Consider the following 20,419-nt stretch of genomic DNA (forward strand, 5'->3'; position numbering starts at 1 on the left):
TCATCAGATCAGAATTAGAACTTGTAAGATCTAACCAATAGCAGCAAGCTATTCATTTGATCTTGAAATATCAAATTTTGATATTGTTCAGATTTTTCAGGAACATTTTTCAGATATATTTTCAGATCTTTTATCTCTTATATCAATCAAACCAATATCACGTTTTGATCGTCAGTATTTCACCTCTACCCGGGAATCTTTATAGATCGCAGCTTCTTCTGGAGCGCGTTCGAATTTCACGACGCACAGTTGTTGTCAGTCGTCAGTATAGATCCGAGGTAGACGAATTCCTCCACCACCTCGAAAGTATCCCCGTCTATCGTAACATTACTACCCAGACGGATCCAGTCGTGTTTGGTTCCGCCTACCAGCATGTACTTTGTTTTTGATGCATTTACCACCAGTCCGACCTTTGCTGCTTCGCGTTTCAGGCGAGTGTACAGTTCTGCCACCGTTCCAAATGTTCTAGCGATAATGTCCATGTCGTCCGCAAAGCACACAAATTGACCGGATTTTGTGAAAATCGTTCCCCGGCTATTGAGCCCGGCTCGTCGCATCACACCTTCCAGCGCGATGTTGGAGAGTAGGCATGAAAGTCCGTCACCTTGTCTCAGTCCCCGGCGAGATTCGAATGAACTGGATAGTTCACTCGAAACCCTTACGCAGTTTTGCACACCGTCCATCGTTGCTTTAATCAGTCTAGTCAGCTTCCCAGGAAAGCCGTTTTCGTCCATGATTCTCTATAGCTCTACGCGGTCGATACTGTCGTATGCCGCTTTGAAGTCGATGAACAGGTGATGCGTTGGGACCTGGTATTCACGGCATTTCTGGAGGATTTGCCGTACGGTAAAGATCTGGTCCGTTGTCGACCGGCCGTCGATGAAGCCGGCTTGATAACTTCCCACGAACTCATTTGTTTTAGGTGACAGACGACGGAAGATGATCTGGGATAGCATTTTATAGGCAGCATTCAAAATAGTGATCGCCCTGAAGTTCTCACATTCCAAATGGTCGCCTTTCTTGTGAATGGGGTAGATTACTCCTTCCTTCCACTCTTCCGGTAGCTGTTCGGTTTCCCAGATCCTGACTATCAGCCGGTGCAGACAGGTGGCCAACATTTAACTTTTCTGGGCCCCTCTTGATGAGTTCAGCTGTGATACCATCCTTACCAGCTGCTTTGTTGGTTTTGAGCTGGTGAATGGCATCCTTAACTTCCCTCAGCGTGGGAGTTGGCTCATTGGCATTGTCGGTCCCTCCCATGCCTACATCCTTCACGCCATAGTGCTGCTTCCACCTTACGATCACCTCAGGTCCCTCCGTCGAGAGGCTCTCGTCCTTATCCCTGCATATTTAGAACTGCATATTAGAACTTTCGTGTTTCATGGAAACGGCACACTAGTTTTATTTACTTGCACTCCACTTTTTCCAGGCTGTGCTTTTCCCCCGGAATATTTGTGCCGTTCCACGTTCTGCCGAGTTCCTTGCTGCAGTATTTCCGCCCGTGCTGCGTTCTTCTCATCAAAAATGGACCTGCACTCCTCCTCGAATCATTCGTTTTGCCGACTCCTTTCCACGTACCCGATGGTGCTCTCGACTGCGTCGTTGATGGCTGCTTTTCTGTTCTTCAGCACATCGAGCTCACCCTCGTTTGGCAACTCCGCCTCAAGATTCTGCGCGTATGCTAAGGCGACATCCGGTTGCTTCAGTCGCTCAAGGTTGTACGGTGGCGGTCGCTGGTACCGTACATTAATCATGACGAAAAGTGGTCGGAGTCGATATTAGCGCCCCAATAGGTCCTAACATCGATAATAGACATGGGTAACTCACTCGCGAGTCGACTCAAAGAACCAATTCGCGAAACCAAGTGAGTGAATCACGATTCTTTTCAAAAGAGTAACGATTCGCTGAAGTTTATTACGAGTACAACAAGTGCCGAAAATAGTTGCATTAACTGCGTACTTAAGTGATGTTTAGACACAGGACATTGTAATCTTTGCCAATCGATCATTTTTCATTCGTATATTGTATGTTCGGCTCGCGCTAGTGATTCGACTCTTTAGTGGAAAGAACGAAAATCTGTGTATCCTGTATTTATTGCGTCGACGGCTGAATCAACGTCCAAACCTTGCGAGCTAGAAAACTGAACATATAAAAAAGGAGTCGGCCAGCATCGAAAAATAACATTTTTATTCAAGTTACGGAAAAGAGTTACTGAATCGGTCAAAAGAGTCGACTCTTTTTTGAGAATGAATCGGTAACGATTCACTCTCAAAATTGAATCACTTTCCCATCTCTAATCGATAATGTCGGAGAAGTGCCGTCAGAACGTGGTCGATTTGCGCTTCCGTCTGCTGTGGCTATCTCCAGGTGTAACTATAAGGGAAATCATTGAGTCGTAGGCCGTTTTCGTTCGTCAGTTGGTGGATGCTGAACTATTCCATCGTCAGGCTGAACTCCTGGCCTTCCTAAGCGATTAGGTCTTCTATGATGATCTTGACGTCGTGGCTTAGGCAGTGGTCGTACTCGCGTTCGAGCTGCGCGTAGAATGCGTCTTTGTTATCATTAGCGCATCCGGAGTGAGGGCTGTGCACGTTTATTATGCTGAAGTTGAAGAATCGGCCCTTGATCCTGCACATTCTTTTTTTTTTTTTTATCTGTATTAACGAGATTTTTAACCCTAGGCTAGCTCATCTCGGGACCCACGCTTTACTTCCCTTCCGAAGGAAGAACCCACATTTTGTGAGTATGTCGGGAGTGGGATTCGATCCCAGGTCCTCGGCGTGATAGTCAAGTGTTCTAACCATCTCACCAGGTCCGCTCCACATTCTTTTGTCGATCGGCCACCAATCGATCACGCGCCTCTGCATATCGCTCATCACTGTAAAAGCTATATTGTTTGGGATTTATTTAGACCAGGCCTGCCCAACCTTTTTCGGCCGCGGGCCAGTGGTGAAACTGCATACCAGTCGACGGGCCAGAAATAAAAATCGTTTAAAATTACTTTTTTTTTATTTTTTTCTGAGCATGGCTAGATACTAGAAAAGATTTTTTTTGCAGTTTAATGTTTCTAATGAAATTTGAAAGGTTTTTTGATTTCTTGCAGAATATTGGAGCTTGACAAAGTATTTAGGAAGTTTCAATAACATGTTTTAATGTAGTACCAGACAGAGCTATTGAATGGCACAAAAGAATCTCTGAAAGCTTCAAAAATTGTGATTAAATTTTTCATGTTTTTCCTAACTTAAGTTCATGACGTAATCTTTCTATTTTGTTTTACAATCTTATCAAGCGAATTTTCACATAACACATTATTTTATTGTTAAGAATCTTTTACTTCAATGAATTAACTACATCGGCTGTTTTCCTACTCTCCGCATCGACCAATGTGGCGCTAGCTTCTATGCGTGAAAAATCGCTAAAAGAAAATAGCAAAAATATTGTATGGCGAATAGCATCTGAAGGCAAATTTATCGAAGTGGGATACATTATTCGAAAAAATATTTGGTAGTGGTTGTGCACAATGATGACTACTATTAAACCAACCAAATATTTTTTCCAGTAAAAGCTTTCTATTTAAAGTAATACAAGTTTAGATGCTTTTCACCATACAAAATAAAATGGATTTACTCCTGCTGATCAACTGTGGGTGTGCGCCAAGCGGGTAGTCCATTCTGTAGGACACTCAAACCAAATGCTTGCATATTTTTAAATCTTTTAAAAATTTTACAAAATATAGTCTATAGTCATTTTATTTTTTAAAATTATTAAAATACATTTCCATTAAAAAAGGAAAATATTCAGAATAATAATATCTCGGGCTTAATTCTATCATTTTTGTCCAATCGTGCCGCGGGCCGCACAAAATGTCCTCGCGGGCCGGATTCGGCCCGCGGGCCGTACGTTGGGCAGCACTGATTTAGACATTTCTTCAGGAATTCTTCCAACCATTTTTTTGATGATGATGACCCTTCAGAAATTCTACAAAATTTTATCTGAAATTCTTGCAGGGATACTGCAAAATCTATTGTTTGGAATTTTCCAAGAAAGATTTTTTCAATGAACATCTGTAGAGGGTTCCTCAGTTCTTCCAGGGTTTCTTTCAAAGATTTCTTAACTAAACTCAAAGATTTTTCAAATGCAGGATTTACTGCACCGAGAACAACCGAGACAATTTCCTTGTGATGATAATTCCCGAGGTGACGATGGCGAACCTACACGTGATGAACAGTCCCGAGAGTAGTCCAATCAGCCAGATGAAGCGGGTGCTCGTGAAGATGGAGATTAAAGAGGCCACACGTCTACTCCTCTTCGTAGCCGTATTAACAAACGCAATTACCGCAAAACTTTGCTGGAAAAGCAAACTAAGGACCTCGGAAGAATGAAGGCGTATGTTTCGGATTGTGCTCGATATGCACGAAAGTCATTTACAATTCACCAACAACGTTTTGCGTTAGAAGAAAAACGTTTGCATTGTATCAGGAAAAAATTCGATTTGCACAACAAGTCCGTCTGGAGGAGCTTAAACAACGCGGGCAACATCTACAGCTGAAACAGAAAGTCTAGGAACTGAAAAAGCAAAAGCTGGATTTCCAGATGGGACGGACTGCTAGTGAAACAGCCGAGGATGCTGACCACGAGGAAGAGATACAAACAAGAAGATGACGAATGGGACGAATAATTTTCGGAGTCGCTCTGGACAGAGACTCGCAAGGTTCGACCGTTGAATATTGAACCACCTACATTTCAGGTTGATAGAACTTCCGTTGCACAAGAGTGAAAAAAAAAACGTAATTTTGAAGTTTTTACTAACGTCCTTGTTTTGAAGATCTTTTTTTGTCATTTGGGAAGATCAATTCGAAACAGGTTCTGAAGTCTTGGGTTGTCTACAAAATATTATTCATGATTTCTTCTCTGATTCTAACTGCATTTTCATGATTTTCGCCAATGCCTTGGAACTCCACATCTTCTTCGTCAGACAGGTCCATGACAGGTTTGATGCGTAGATATTGGAGAGCAATGCAGACATTGATTATCTGTGTAACTTGTGCTGGCTTGTAGTATAGTTGTCGTTCTTTCAACAAGCATTGGAATGTGTTTTTAGCGACTCCAATCGATCTTTCCACAGTAATTCTTGTTTTCGAATGCATGCCGTTGAACCTAGTTTCTCTTTCAGTGATATTTCCCCCCGTGCGAAAAGAGGTAATCAGAAAAGGAGTCAAGGAATAACCAGCATCTCCTGAAACAAAAAAGATACAATGGAAAGGATCATCTTAGAAATTAAACAAAAACTATAGATGCAATAGTCATTCATTGGCAGACACGTTGGCAGAGGAAGCCCTCATGATAGCTGAAGTTCATAACTGTGGTAGTGCTCATAGAACACTGAGCTGAGAAGCAGGCTTTTTCCCATTGGGACGTTATGCCAATAAGAAAGGAAGAATGCCTAGTATAATACACTCTTGACGAGTCTAAAACCGCATAGCAGTCCCATATTAGCAGGGTGTCCTATTCATATGGGACAGTTATTCGATTACAGCATAACAGTGCCCAGTAACCAGGAGTTCCGTTCCCCGTTCTCGTAGTTCTGTTGAAGCAACTGATTCAGGAAGCTTCCGTTCCACACAAAAGAATCATGCGAGGAGCCCGGGTGATTAGCATCCAAATATCTAATCATCAAGTTGTGGTCACAAACCTGGAATAGTTGCAGCTGCGTAAGTAAAATGATTGTATAGTTTTAAGGATTTTTTCAACCTACCAACATAACGTTGAGACTGTGACAACCTTTGCGATTGAAAAATAAGTGCTTATCATGAGGTGGAGTTATGATGCTTATGTGTGTTCCATTTCCATCTATGCAGCCAATGACACCAGGATATCCCGTTTTTTCGTAGAAACCTAGTTTTATTTCGTGTTTTTCGTGCTCTTTGGTTGGAAAACGGATAACGAAAGGGCACACATGTCTCTCAATTATGTCCAAAACCAGCTGCAATACTTTTGACATTGTTGGTTGCGCCAATCCAATATATCGGTCATTTCCAACACCTTTTTGGTATTTGCCTTGGGTAAAAACCCTTAGAGAAGCCGCCAGCATGATCATCGAAGCAACTGCCGTAGACTGATGGGAAGGTACTAGGTTTTCGTCAATGATGTCCAGTAGATATATGAAAATGTCCTTTGACACTCGGAAGGATTTGATGAACCTGAAACTATTTCGATTTACGACACGGACCAGCCACTAATCAAAGCATTTGTATGGACTAATGACCACGCGGGGGGGGGGGGGGGGGGGTTTGAAAAGTCCCAAAAAAATGACCACGTGGTTTATGGACAGCCCCTTACTTATGATTTTTTGGTTTGATCCAGCGGATTGGAATAATCTATTATCTTCCGATGCGGCAGAGGCAAGATTTGCGTATTCCTCTATTCATCTTTGCTGTCGGTGTCGAACCACAATTCAACGCTCATCGTAAAACAAAACGGATCACAAGCAAAACGCATTTATTTATGTAAATTAACGTATACAAATCAGGAACAACTACCTATGCCAATGCAAATCCTGTGCAAATCAAGGTGAAAAAATCAGAGCCGATTACAGACGCCGCCTATAATTCACTATAAACAATGCTATTATGAATGTCACCTCACTGTCATATTCACTCCACGGAGCTCATTTCAATCACTTCACTGTACGTGATACCGGTAATTGGTTAGGATAGGTAAAGTGATAAATGCGTGAAGTGGAAGTAAGCGCGACTGTGGCACTCGCAATAAGGGCCTTAGTATTTTTCGTGTGGTACATATTGTAAATTTTACTTATTTTCCTCCATATGGGTAAAAATGTTAAACCGGTATATCTTTATCGTCGTAAGAAATTATTTCATTTTATAATGTTGCATCAAGTATCAATATATTGTTGATAAACGTTCAATATTTCATTCGATTCGGTTTACTGGTTTCGGAGATATGAGAGCTCAATAATTGGTTGTCTAGAAATTAGTGTTTTACGACAACGCTTCTAGCTTCGCGAAAGATTAACCAGTCGCGCCCAAATTTGTACCGATGATGCACATATAAGTAATAGATTGACGAACAGTCAAAATTTGAGAAATTTGGATGCACTCTTTGAAAAGTTACAGCATGTTGAACTTTTTTGCGAGAGAAAAAAAAATTGCCTATCCCTAGGCCTATCCCAAATCCCCGAAGGAATTTTTCAAGGAATTTCTTGATAAATTACCGGAGCAACCCAAGGAAGAAATATTTTCAAAAGAATCTTTCGTTGGTTTTCGACGAAATTTTTGGAGAATTTTCAGAAATCTCCATGGTATAAATTTTGTAGAAATCCCACCAAATCTTAAGACATCTTTGAAGTTATTTTCAAGGAATTTCTAAACAAATCCAAGCTGGAATTTCTGAATGAATTTCTAAAAAAATCTAAAGGAATTTTTGAAGAAATCTTAAAGAATCCATGTTTAAATACTTTTAGAGGAATCTCTAGAGGAATATCTGAAGAAAATCCAAGGAAATTTTTCAATGAATCCCTGGAGGAATTTCTGATGAATTTTCTGGAGAAATGCCTGAAGAAACTTTTTTAGTTTCAGGTTAGAAACCTGAGAAATAGTATAGTAAATATTCTTGAAGGATTTTCTGAAAGTATTCCTGGAGCAATCTTCGGAGCTATGCCTAGACAATGTTTTGAAACAATGGAATAATTTCTGATCTCTCGATTTCTGAAGGAATCCGTGTGTCATATGCTGAAGGAAATCACGTACTGATTTCTGTAAGAATCAATGAAGAACTTTCTGAGGGAACTCATAGAAGCTTTTCTAGAGTAATTTTTGGAGCATTTTATGGAGGATTCCGATATTATGGAAACCGATTACACTCCCGTGCAAAAGTTTGGGGTCACCCCCTCAAAAACATGGAAATGTTTTTCGGTCATATCTCAGTCATCTTTCATTTAATCCACTCGTTCTTAGACTCTTTCGAAAGATAAAGAGTTAAATTTGATTCGTAGGTACTTTTTACAAATTTCATATGAAATTTTTGATATCAAAAGTTTACCTAAACTTACATGTTTTTTCCTAAATCTGTACGAAATATTGTTTTCCGTGTAGTTCAAAATTGGGTCGACCAAATTTCAAAATTAAAGTTGCATTAGAACCCTATTTCTATCCTCTTTGAGAGCCATTCATTAGATTTTAGCGAAAAAATTCATAACAAAATTTAAATGATCGAGTTAGGTTTACAAGTCACCGTGCAAAAGTTTGGGGTCACCTTCCAAATGAAGTCTGAGTCGGATTTTTATTCAAATCGTCATTGTTTATGGTGCAACTCCAATTCCTTCTTTGATATTTGAATGGCAAGACACGAAAATGGTTATGAAATGTTCATAAACTAAGTTCTAGACTAATTTAAGGTAGAAACGATATATAAAATCCATACTAAATCAGCTAAATTCATTATATATAGTGCGAAAGAGGATAGAAGTGAGATAAAAATGACTAATTCGTGAACTCTACCCTATATAACAGTAAGTGTAAAAATCACAAATATACCATTCTCCCAAAATCCATAACAACGAATGACATTTCTCGGAATGTACTATTACATTTGAGATTTTGGGTTTTGGTGCAAAGCAAAGGGATAATTTTTTGATATGGCATATTTATTAAAATAAAATATGTAACATTGCTGAAACTTATGGATTTTAGGGTAATGGTATGGTTGTGGTTATAACACTTACAGTTATATAGTTCACGAATTAGTCATTTTTATCTCACTTCCATCCTCTTTCGCACTTTATATACCGAACTTAGCTGGTTTAGTATGCATTTTATATACCGTTTTCTACCTTAAATTAGTCTAGAGCTTAGTTTATGAACATTTCATAACCATTTTTGTGTCTTGCCATTCAAATATCAAAGAAGGAATTGGAGTTGCACCAAAAACAATGACGATTTGAATAAAAATCCGACTCAGACTTCATTTGAAAGGTGACCCCAAACTTTTGCACGGTGACTTGTAAACCTAACTCGATCATTTAAATTATGTTATGATTTTTTTCGCTAAAATCTAATGAATGGCTCTCAAAGAGGATAGAAATAGGGTTCTAATGCAACTTTAATTTTGAAATTTGGTCGACCCAATTTTGAACTACACGGAAAACAATATTTCGTACAGATTTAGGAAAAACATGTAAGTTTAGGTAAACTTTTGATACCAAAAATTTCATATGAAATTTGTGAAAAGTACCTACGAATCAAATCTAACTCTTTATCTTTCGAAGGAGTCTAAGAACGAGTGGATTAAATGAAAGATGACTGAGATATGACCGAAAAACATTTCCATGTTTTCGAGAGGGTGACCCCAAACTTTTGCACGGGAGTGTATCTGTATTAGACCGGCCCAAATACAAAAATGTCGAAAAATTCCACGGGGCACCCTCTAGAATCGTGCCTTTGGATAAGAAGAACAATCTGTGAAAGATTCAGCTCAATCGGTTGAAAACTGAGCTGGCGCAAATGAGTTGAAGGTTTGTATGGGATGTTCAGTCCAATTATATGGGAAATTGGATGACCTCCAGTCTCTCATACAGCACGCCGGTTTGGCGAGTTCGATTTAGCTCAGAATTGAAAGAATGGTAGTTAATACCCTAATGAACAACTTTGTAGAAGACCATATCATGATAAAACTTAGTTTAGTTGCGATTTTACCCAACGAAACCAGGATAAGGACATCTTCCCCCGTTTACTCTCGGTTGTTATATGCAGCACGTGTTGGTCGGCCGTAGCTTGCGCGCTACATCATAGGCAGCTATGTAATTCTACATTGTCTCGATACTCACCCACACGCGTGAGTAATGAAAATGAAGGACAACATAGCCGCCTATGATGTAGTGAGCAAGTTTCGAACGGCAAACACGTGCTGCATGTTAACAACCGAGAGTAAACGGGGGAAGATGTCCTAATCCTGGTTTCGTTGGCTAAAACCGCAACTAAACTAAGTTTTATCATGATATGGTCTTCTACAAAGTTGTTCATTAGGATATTAACTACCATTCTTTCAATTCTGAGCTAAATCGAACTCGCCAAACCGGCGTGCTGTATGAGAGACTGGAGGTCATCCAATTTCCCATATAATTGGACTGAACATCCCATACAAACCTTCAACTCATTTGCGCCAGCTCAGTTTTCAACCGATTGAGCTGAATCTTTCATAGATTGTTCTTCTCATCCAAAGGCACGATTCTAGAGGGTGCCCCGTGAATTTTGAAAACTTTTTTTTCGCTCCATACAAATGTGGGCCGGTCTAATCTGTATATCTCAGAGATTATCGTAGAATAGAATATTTGTTAGTAGGGTAGGGTACATTGACGACCTAGGAGTCACCTATGGTTGATGTTCAGGATTTGATTTGATAAGGAGCCTATCAATACTGTCTTTCTCGCATCACTTGTCCACGCGAGACTTGTCATGAAAACTCATGCCATGGGTCGTCAACTCATTAGGGAGCAGATTTCTGAAGCTCATACGTAGAAGCTATCGTCAAACGTAGTGCGCTAGATAGCGGATCTAGGCCTCTTTCCACCGCACTATGCCCTTTCGATTTTCGAGTGTCGAAAATTCCTATACTCAACCCATATAGGAGCGATGCACTAACAGCAAGAGCCTCAACACAATACCCGATACAACATCCGAAAATTAGATTTGCGAAAGCATCTTTTTCAATGGTTACTAAATCATCAAAAAAGAAAATTCCACCCACGCAATCGCTACTTCCAACCTGAACCCGTGATATGATTTGCAAAAGACGAAGACGATGACGATACCCAAGTTCTGCGAAACGACTCAATTGTTACAGGTCAAAGCGGTTTTCCTAGAAGATAGCGAACGGTGTTGATGGTGTGTCCCGTCCCGCAAGGATAGCGGTAGAGCTGGTGTCATATTTACGGCATTGTTCTATGAATATGAAAATACACACCGAAAACAGACTGCTGGCTGGCTGGAGCTGTTTCGGACGGTTGAAAAATGAGTTGAGCGGATAAAAGTTTTTCTCGACGACGACGGTGCGTCTCCCCTGTCCGCTGCGCCGCCGTCCGTCCGTCGTGCGGTGAACACATGTCCCATCCGTCGGATTACAGCTAATGCCGTGCTTAACATACAGCGCTGGCAGTTTCAATCTCCACCAGCCCACCCTGGTCCCAGTCCACGCGGCAGGATCGTGTTTTTCTACTTTCCGTTATTTACCTTATTTGCCGCAACCACCAGCTCCTCCTCACGCGGTGTTAAGGTAGAGGTGGAAAAAGTTCTCATTTTTCCAAGAGGATAACATCCCAACTCAAACATCGTCATAATCCTTGCCGGGAGCCATTCCGATGATGGTGGGTGGGCTGGGAGAGGCGAAGACGGAAGCAGAAGGGTCCCAACAGACCGCATAAAACTTTTCGGTCAGTCTCTTCGTCGGAAAGACGGGTTTACCCTTGCCTCGAAAAATAACAACTCGGTTGCAACACAGGAGGTCAGACACAATGCAATGGGTAAGCAGAAAACATTGAAAAAAGAATATAAAAGACAGAGGACTGAACATAGAATATTAAGAAAACGGTCGACAATTGAAGACTTATGCAAATTCGAGATAAATAGTACAGGATTTTGTCCAAATTTTTCGACTTCCAAACCCACAGTACATCGCTGTTATGACCATTTCTCCACGAGCGCACAACTGAGACTTCTGAGAGGAAATCTCATCTGGACAGGTTGTGGCGGAAATGGATTAAGCTCTCTAGATCATAATGTCACTGCGAGTCGGTTGTTGTTGGTGTGTCGCCCGGAGGCCGATTCACACCGCGTTGTTTCCACCGCATCGTCATCTACAACCGAGTGTCACCGGCAAACGAGAACGAGAACGACAAATGCAAGAAGTTAGACTGCGCTGGCCGGCCAGGTTGCGGATGGTTGATTTAAGATTGTCAGAGATTTTGCGGTTCTCCCATGGGATTGTGACCGCCCCTCCTCGTGAGGCTGACTCTAGCTGGCTGGCTGGCTGGCAATGACTAGCTGGTTCAGCAACAAAAAGCGACTGGATGGGGAAATGATGGAGGACAGGTGGTGGCATTAGAGCAGTGATTCAACAAGCTGAGAAATGAACTCGGCAAACAGACACGCGCTCGGCAGGTGTGATTTGTGGAAATCTCCTTGGAGACGTTTGCGGTCTGAGAGATAGGCAGTGGAAGAGAATTATTCAAGGATAACTTTTATTCTTCTTCGGAAATAACATGATGAGAGATTTACTTTCCGTACGGGTTTTCTTTGGAAAGTATCTGTGTCATTTCTTTCCGGTAAAATGAAGAACATTTCGCATAATTTATTTATTAACTTCTATGCTACACGCATAGAACATATACATCTATTGGACGCGTTTCCTTTGCTTTATTGGCCAATGAGAAGGCACTCAGACATTTTTGTTGGTTTTCAAAGTGAAGAAATGGATTTCGAAGATATGGATTTTTTGGACGATTTTCGGTATAGCCATTGGTCTAGACTAGCATTGGGCAAATCTGGCTGAGACATCGATTTTTGTGAATCGATTTGAATCGGATCAGAAGAATCGATTCACCGATTTAATCGAATGCTTTGAATCGATTTTTTTAACATTGATTCGATATTATAAAATATTACAAAACTATAAAATGATTCATTTGCTGCTTTTTCATGGTTCAAGTTCATGGTATACTTTGCCAATCTGATTCGAAAATGAAAATAACGTTGAGACAGCATTCTGAAAAAAAATAATGTTTTTGAATCGAATGAAAAATCCGGAGATCCAGAGATTCCCTAGAACTCTGATGAGTATTCCCATATAGTACTGGGATAAATTCCCGCAGACTGCTGATAGGAATTCCTCCAAAATCTTTGAACAGACTCCTTAAGAATTCAGAAAGAAGTTCCTCTTGAATGATGAGATAAATTTCTTCATAATGCTGAAAATACACCAGAATCCTGAGAATTAGCTATGAATTATATTAGGGATTTTCCTAGAATCCTGAGAGAGATTACTCCATATCTATGAGACGGATTATCTCAGAGTCCCGAGAGGTACTCTCCCAGAATCCTGTGATAGATTGTCTCAGAATTTTAAGAGAAGCTTTCTAGAATCCTAAGATGAATTCTTCCAGAATCCTGAGAAGAATACCAAGAGTAGTTTTTCCACATTCCTAAGATAAATTGTGAGAGATTCTCACAAAAACAAAAAAAAATCGGAATCCTAAGATGAATTCCCCAAGAAACTCAAAAGAAACGGCCCTGAATCCTGAAAAGGGTAGCTTAAAACCCTAAGAAGGATTACTCCAGAATTCTGGAAAAGTTCCTTCAAAATAATGGGCAGGATTGCCAAAGAAATCTGAGATATACTCTCCCAGAATTCTGGGAGGTAGGACCCCAGAATCTTGAGAAGAATTCCTCCTGAATTTTATTAAGTATTCTCCCAGAATTCTCAAAACATGCTGGGTGGAATTCATTAGAATGCTGAGAATAATTCTGCCAGAATTCCAAAAGGTATTGCTCAGAGTTCTACGAGTGGTTGCCCAGAATCTTGAGAGGGTTCATAAGAGGGGTAATTCCAGATTCTCGAGAGAAATATATCTAGATCCTGAGAGCATTTTTCCGAAAATCTAATAAGGATTCTCCGTTGAAGGGATTACGAAAACTTCTAGAATGGACTTCCCTAGCATCCTGAGAAGGAATCTCTGGAATTCTGAGAGGTATTCTCACATAAAACAGAAAATTACCGCAGATTCCTAGACAAGAATCCCCCTAGAATATTTGAAAGGACTCCCCTAAACTTCCGAAAGGGATTGTCCCAGAACTCTGAGAGTGATTTCTCTAAAATTCTTTAAACTATCACACCAGAATCTCGAAAGAATTTTCCCATAAACTTGCCAGGGACTTTCCCTGATTACTAAGAGGATTCTCCCAGAATGGTGAGAAGGATTTCTTCTGATCCCTAAGAGGAATCACAAAATCTATGCAAGGGATTCTCCAAAATCCAAATTTCTCTAGAGAATTCTGCCCAGAATCTCGTGAGAGATTCTTCAATAATCAATAATTCTGAAAGGAAGGTCCGTAGAATCTTGAAAAATATAGCCCCAGAATCCCAAGGATTTCTCCAGAATCATGATACAAGGTCCTCAGAAACTTGAGAGAAATTCCCCCAGAATACTGACGGGGATTACCCCAGAAAGCCGAATTTTCAGAGAATCTGGGGAAGAGTACCTTCAGAATACTTAGTGATATTCCTCCAGAATATTAAAAGGATCTTACGCAGAATCCTGAGACGGATTCTAGTGATCCTGTGTGGGATTCCTCCAGAATCCTAAGAAATATTCCCCCACAATTCTGAGAGGAATTTCGCCACCATTCTGAGAATGCTGAGTAAGATTCTCCAAGAAGTCTGAGAGGAGTTTCTGAAAATGCTGAGAAAGATTTCCTCAGAATTTTGAATGGGATCCTAAGTGAGGGTCTTTCAGAATGCTTAGAGGAATCAGCCCAGATGATCCAGAAATTTCCTAGAATCTTGGAAGGGATTTTACCCTTGGTAGGGATCCCTGGTAGGGAATACCCCAAAATCCTGAAATGAATTCCCTTAGAGTCCAGAGATTCCCTAGAATTCTGATAGGTATTACGATATTATACTATTGAGAAAAAATCCTCCAGAAATTTTAAAGAGGCTCTTCCACAATTCTGAGGATGCCTCTAAAATTCTGTGATAGATTCCTCCGAAATGCTGAAAATTATCACATCACCATCCTGAGAGACCTTATCCCTAAAAAGAGAGAAAAACTCTTCCAATAGGAATTCTCCCTGAACTCTATTAAGGATTTCCCTAGAATATTGGGAGAGATTATTCCAATTTTCTGACATGGATTCTCTCAGAATCTTTATAGGAATTCCTCCAGAATCCTGAGCGATTTCCTCAGATTCCCGAGATGGATTCTCCCAGAATCCTGTGATAGATTTCCTCAGCATCCTGAGAGAAGTGTTTCCTTGCGATTCTCCCAGAATGCTTTGACATATATCCCCAGAACTCCCTATCGGATTCTTTCATAATTCTGAAAGGGATTCTCCTAGAATCCTGAGAGACTAGCAAAATTCAAAGACATCCCATTAGCATCCTCAGAGATTGCCCCATAACCCTGAGTAGTTTCCTAAGAGGGGATCTTCCACATTATTAAGAAACATTCATCTAGAATCCTAATTGGGATTCTGAACAAAAAAAAAATATTCGGAATCATACTGAAAAAAAATCTGGATAATACCTTTGGTACTGTCTGTGACAACTCGTTCCACATCTTTTTGGATATCATCGACAATTCTTTAAAACAATCCTTTGAGAATTCCCCGGGAAATGCAAACGGAAATTTCATTGGCAATTCCTCAAACGCTTTCGTGATATCCTTAATAATTTAAAAACAATCGTTTGGTAAAACCATTTCTTCTTCTTCTTTTTTATGGTTCTACGTCCCCACAGGGACCTGGCCTGCCTCGCTTCAACCTAGTGTTCTCTGAGCACTTCCACAGTTATAAATTGAAGGGCTTTCTCTGTCTGCCATTGCATGAATTTGTATATTGTGAGCCAAGTACAATGATACACTATGCCCAGGGAGTCGAGAAAATTTTCCCGACCGGAACCGGAATTGATCCCGCCGTCTCTGGATTGGCGATCCATAGCCTTAACCACTACCCGAGCAGGAATGAATAACTGACACATAACTGCAGCATACCAAAGTCAAGTATCATACCAAAATAAGGTATTGGTCGGTTACCCAGGTATTGAAAATAACTTATTTTGGTATTTTGTAGGTATTGATGAAATAACTCAACAAGTTATTGGTTTGATATTGAGGACTGCTTGAGGTATTATTCAATTATGGAAAAATCGCTATTTGTATAGAAAAATCGCCGATTATTATTCAGGTATTGCAATACCTGATGTCATTATTCACTAGTTATGCACAAAATACACCCCAGTTATTATTTGAGGTATTTTACCTCTTATGCAGGGCTAAGTAATAACTCATTCAGATTGTAGGTATTGGGTTTTCCTTACCTGAGTTTGTTATTCTTCAGATATTTTCTCCTGCTCGGGTAGGGTAACTGGAGGTAAAACCATTTGGAATATCTTTGAAAATTTCTATCAATAATGGAATAGTTTCGATAACTAGTTCGTCAGCTCTCTTTAAAATATCTTCTCAAATTCATTGGGATTTAACTCTTTAAAAATTCTTTCGGGAATTCATTTGAAAAGCAAATTTCTTCGACAGTACGTTTTGGAATATATTTGGATTTTTGTTTGTTTTGGAAGTTTCCTTAACAACGTCTTTGGATTTTTTTCCACCAATATCTTAGGCAGCTTTTAGGGCAATGAATTCGTGACTTGCTTCGCTAATTTATTCAACATTTAATTGGGTTTTTGTTTTTGAAATTTATTCAGATTTTGTCGTCAATTTCTTTAGCACTCTTTCTTGAATTTCTCAAGAAATTACATTGATAACTTCTTTGGATATTCCTTCGCCGTTTTTTAGATTTTTCTAGCGGCAAGTGTGCTGGCGAACTCTTTGGTAGCACTACTGATACTTGCTCGGCAAGTTTTATAGGATATTTGGATATTTGTAACAACTTCTCTTCATTTTTTCGGTTATTTTCTTTGGGAATTTTTTCTATAATTCACGTTTCGGTAGGTTGTTCGATTTTTTAATGTTCTTGTAAATTGTCTCTAAAATTAATAGCGCATTTTTGAGCATTCTTTCGTTAGTTTAGTCAATTTAAATAAGTTCAGCAATCTTTTGAAAATTGCTGCTGTTGTTATTCTTCGAGTATAGTCGAAAAAACTTCAAATAAATCTTCGATATCCAGAGGAATTGTTGAAATAACTTTCAAACGGAATTGCCAAAACAATTAAAGAAAGAAATGCTGAAAAAAATTATAATCAAATTTCAAAAAGAATTATCAAAACCATTCCCAAAGGTATTTTCCAAATCAGTTCTTAATGATTTTCTAAGGTAGTTTGCAAATGTAGAAGTTTACGAAGACTTTTCTGCGTACTTACCAAATACATTTTGTGGAGGAGTTTCCGCAGTTAATTTTAAGGAATTTTCGAAAGAATTCCTGAATGGTTTTCCATGGAACATTGCTTGAAAAGCTTCGAAAATAATCGGCATCAAGAACTGCCAAATAAATTATAAGAATTGCCTATGGAACATCGTAAGTAATTTCTAAACCAGTAACCAACGAATAGAGTTGCCGGAGATGTTTCTACAATGTTTGAAAATAGATTTTACAAAAAAATAAAAGTAAAACAAAAATAAAAATAAAAATATACCTGCTCAAAGCATTTTGCAAAGACAGACAAAAATGCTGTGTTCTGCTGTGGTTAGTATAGTTGTCCCATATTAATAGAGATTTCTATTCCTATAGAACATGGAGGGCTGCAAAACGGTGAGCCAAAAAGGAGAGCGTCCAACATAGCTTTGGTTCTCACAAGTTCCTACCTCATGCTTCCACCGGTCAAGCGACCCGAGCAGAAGGGCATAACAACAGCATAAGAAACTGTGTTATTTTGGCAAAATAACTGAATAATAAAATCGATTATTTTTAAGTTATTACCATAACATATTGTGTTATGAACTTGTCTGTCATAAGCGGCCAAATATCAAATTCCATAACAAAAAAATGTTCATGGAAAACCATTTCAATAACTTGTTTTGTTAGAGTCAATAACAACTTAATAACAGTGAATGCGGAAAATATTTCGATAACAAATTTTGATATTAATATGTTATTGATAATAATCGGAGAGCAGAATTTACTATGACATCAAACTCGTTACTAAATAAGTTATTTAACTAATTATATAAAATTATTCGCTTTGTCTCACAAAAATAACATGAGGTTCATCACTCTGACTTGAGAAATCATTTCAAATGATCAAAAAATACAGTATTCAGCTTTTAATTCATTCTAAGAGCTTTGAAGTCGCAAGATAATCGAACTTTCGGAGCACGGTTTTGAAATCTGCACGTGTACTTGAAAAAGTTTGATCGTCGATAGTAATTTGTGATTTTTGTTTTTTTTTCAGCATAGAAACCGATTTTTTTAGAATGCTCAACAGTTCTGCAGAAAATTTTTGGGATATTGGAAAGATTGTTTTAATTCCTCCGATTTTTCCCTGGATTCAAAAATTATGTCGAATACTCCTTTTAGATTCTACAAGGATTCCTCCAAAAAAATTGCTATAATTTCTTCTGAACTTCCTCCGATGATTCCTACAGGACTTTCACCAGAAATTTTTGCAATATTTTTTTTCTAAAACTCTAAAATTCTTCCAGAAATTTGTCGACAGTTTTAGTCATAAGCTTTTCCATAAATGACTCCAAAAATCTCCTAGAAATTTCGCCGAGCTCCAGAATCCTGCATAGAATCCTATGAAGGGTTTCTCCAGAATTTCCTGTGATCATTAGTTCATCTTAAGATCTCACTGAAAATTTCTTTGAGGATTTCACCAGAAGATTTTCTGAAGGATTCTCCAGAATTTTTTCAAAAGATTTTGCCAAGAATTCTAATAATTGCTCAGAAGAATTACATTCGACATTTCTGAGAAAATTGTGCCAGTAGTTCTCTTGAAGACTTCTCCAGGGATTTATCGAAAGGTTCCTCCAGAACTTCCAAGTGCTTATCCGAAAATTATTTAAGGAATTCTTAAAAGGAGTCGTTTAGAAATTTGCTTCTTAAATGAACACAAAAATGGAACAACACAAAGGGACAGGTCATAATTGTCGAATTGTTGCTGTGATGTCAAAACTTGTTACTGTTGTGCTATTGCTGATAAGTTGATCAATAGTACAACAATAACTAAACATGTACTTCAACAAAACATGTTATTTAAATGTAATTTAGTTAATGTATATCAAAAGCTTGATTATAACAAAATGAGATTGTCCAACAAAATTTGTTATGGAAAAGCTATGCCTTAATAACACAGCGCAACATTTTTTTGTCTCAAGAGCAAACTTATGTGTCACTGACAGATTTTGGGCCGCTGAATCCGAATCCGGGCTCAGATTTGCTCTAACACGTCACAATTTTGAGCTATACCTCAATTTATAGGGCAAAATATGCGATTTTGGGCTTTTTTGACTGCAAACCATTAAGCAAGGAAATATTTTTTTAAGCAATCAAAAGGTTAATTGGTCAATTAACATCTAAATTAACGACTCATGCAAAATATTTCGTTTTACCTAATCAGATTTGATAGATTTAAGCATTTTATGTTAGTATAAAAACTTGCATGCAACTTTTGGAGGATGACTTGTATGGGAAATATCGTACCTAACATAAATCGCTTAAACCTATCAAATTCGATGTGGTAAAACGAAATATTTTGCATGAGTCGTTAATTCAGATGTTAATTGACCAATTAACCTTTTGATTGCTTAAAAAAATATTTCATTGCTTAATGGCTTGCAGTCAAAACAGCCCAAAATCGCATATTTTGCCCTATAAATTGAGGTATAGCTCAAAATTGTGACGTGTTAGAGCAAATCTGAGCCCGGATTCGGATTCAGCGGCCCAAAATCCTTCGGAGACACATAAGTTTGCTCTTGAGACAGACAAAAAGGTAATTTTTGTTACGCTGTGTAATTTAATAATAACAAAACAAGATATAAAAACAGGTTATGTGATTTCGTAGTTATAAACTTGCTATTCTCCTCTGCTCGGGGATGACAAAGACAGCTAGCTAAGAGTTGTGTGCTTAGCTGCTAGTGCAGCCTGAGCTCTGTTGTCCTTCTGACTTCAGCTAGATTGAGGAGGTACGACCCGAGAATCTGTTCACCAAGGAGGTGAGGCTCAAACAGCGTCTGTCTGGCATCCAGCGGCTGATTATGAAATGCTCCTCCACCGGAAGCTATACCTAAGGAGGCAGCACAACCACGGTGGATTGGGGACCTTAGGCCAACAACCTCTCTCTCTCTCTCTCTCTCTCTCTCTTCTTGGCGTAACGTCCTCTCTGGGACAAAGCCTGCTTCTCAGCTTAGTGTTCTATGAGCACTTCCACAGTTATTAACTGAGAGCTTCCTCTGCCAATGACCATTTTGCATGCGTATATCGTGTGGCAGGCACGAAGATACTCTATGCCCAAGGAAGTCAAGGAAATTTGCTTTACGAAAAGATCCTGGACCGACCGGGAATCGAACCCGTCACCCTCAGCAAGGTCATGCTGAATACCCGTGCGTTTACCGCCTCGGCTATATGGGCCCTTTTAGGCCAACAACCTAATGTTTCCGAAACCCAAACACCGTTACAGAAACCGAAAATGAAAGATTACAAACTGATTCAACGGCAACGACTTTTAGCGCGAAACAACG

At 39.2% G+C, this 20,419-nt stretch overlaps 1 protein-coding gene across 1 annotated transcript in view; it reads right to left on the reverse strand.

The window, feature by feature from the left end:
• Positions 1–4,883: 4,883 nt before the first annotated feature.
• Positions 4,884–20,419, reverse strand: part of LOC115260521 (putative nuclease HARBI1) — a 42,679-nt gene continuing 27,143 nt past the window's right edge. The window contains exons 4-6 of the mRNA XM_062842675.1: positions 5,756–6,200; positions 5,548–5,692; positions 4,884–5,236 (exon numbers count right to left, since the gene is read on the reverse strand). Of these exons, the coding sequence (XP_062698659.1) occupies positions 4,884–5,236; positions 5,548–5,692; positions 5,756–6,200 (943 nt within the window). The remainder of the gene's footprint in view (positions 5,237–5,547; positions 5,693–5,755; positions 6,201–20,419) is intronic.

Source organism: Aedes albopictus, chromosome 3, assembly GCF_035046485.1.
Source record: "Aedes albopictus strain Foshan chromosome 3, AalbF5, whole genome shotgun sequence".
In the NCBI taxonomy this organism is placed as follows: Eukaryota; Metazoa; Arthropoda; class Insecta; order Diptera; family Culicidae; genus Aedes; species Aedes albopictus.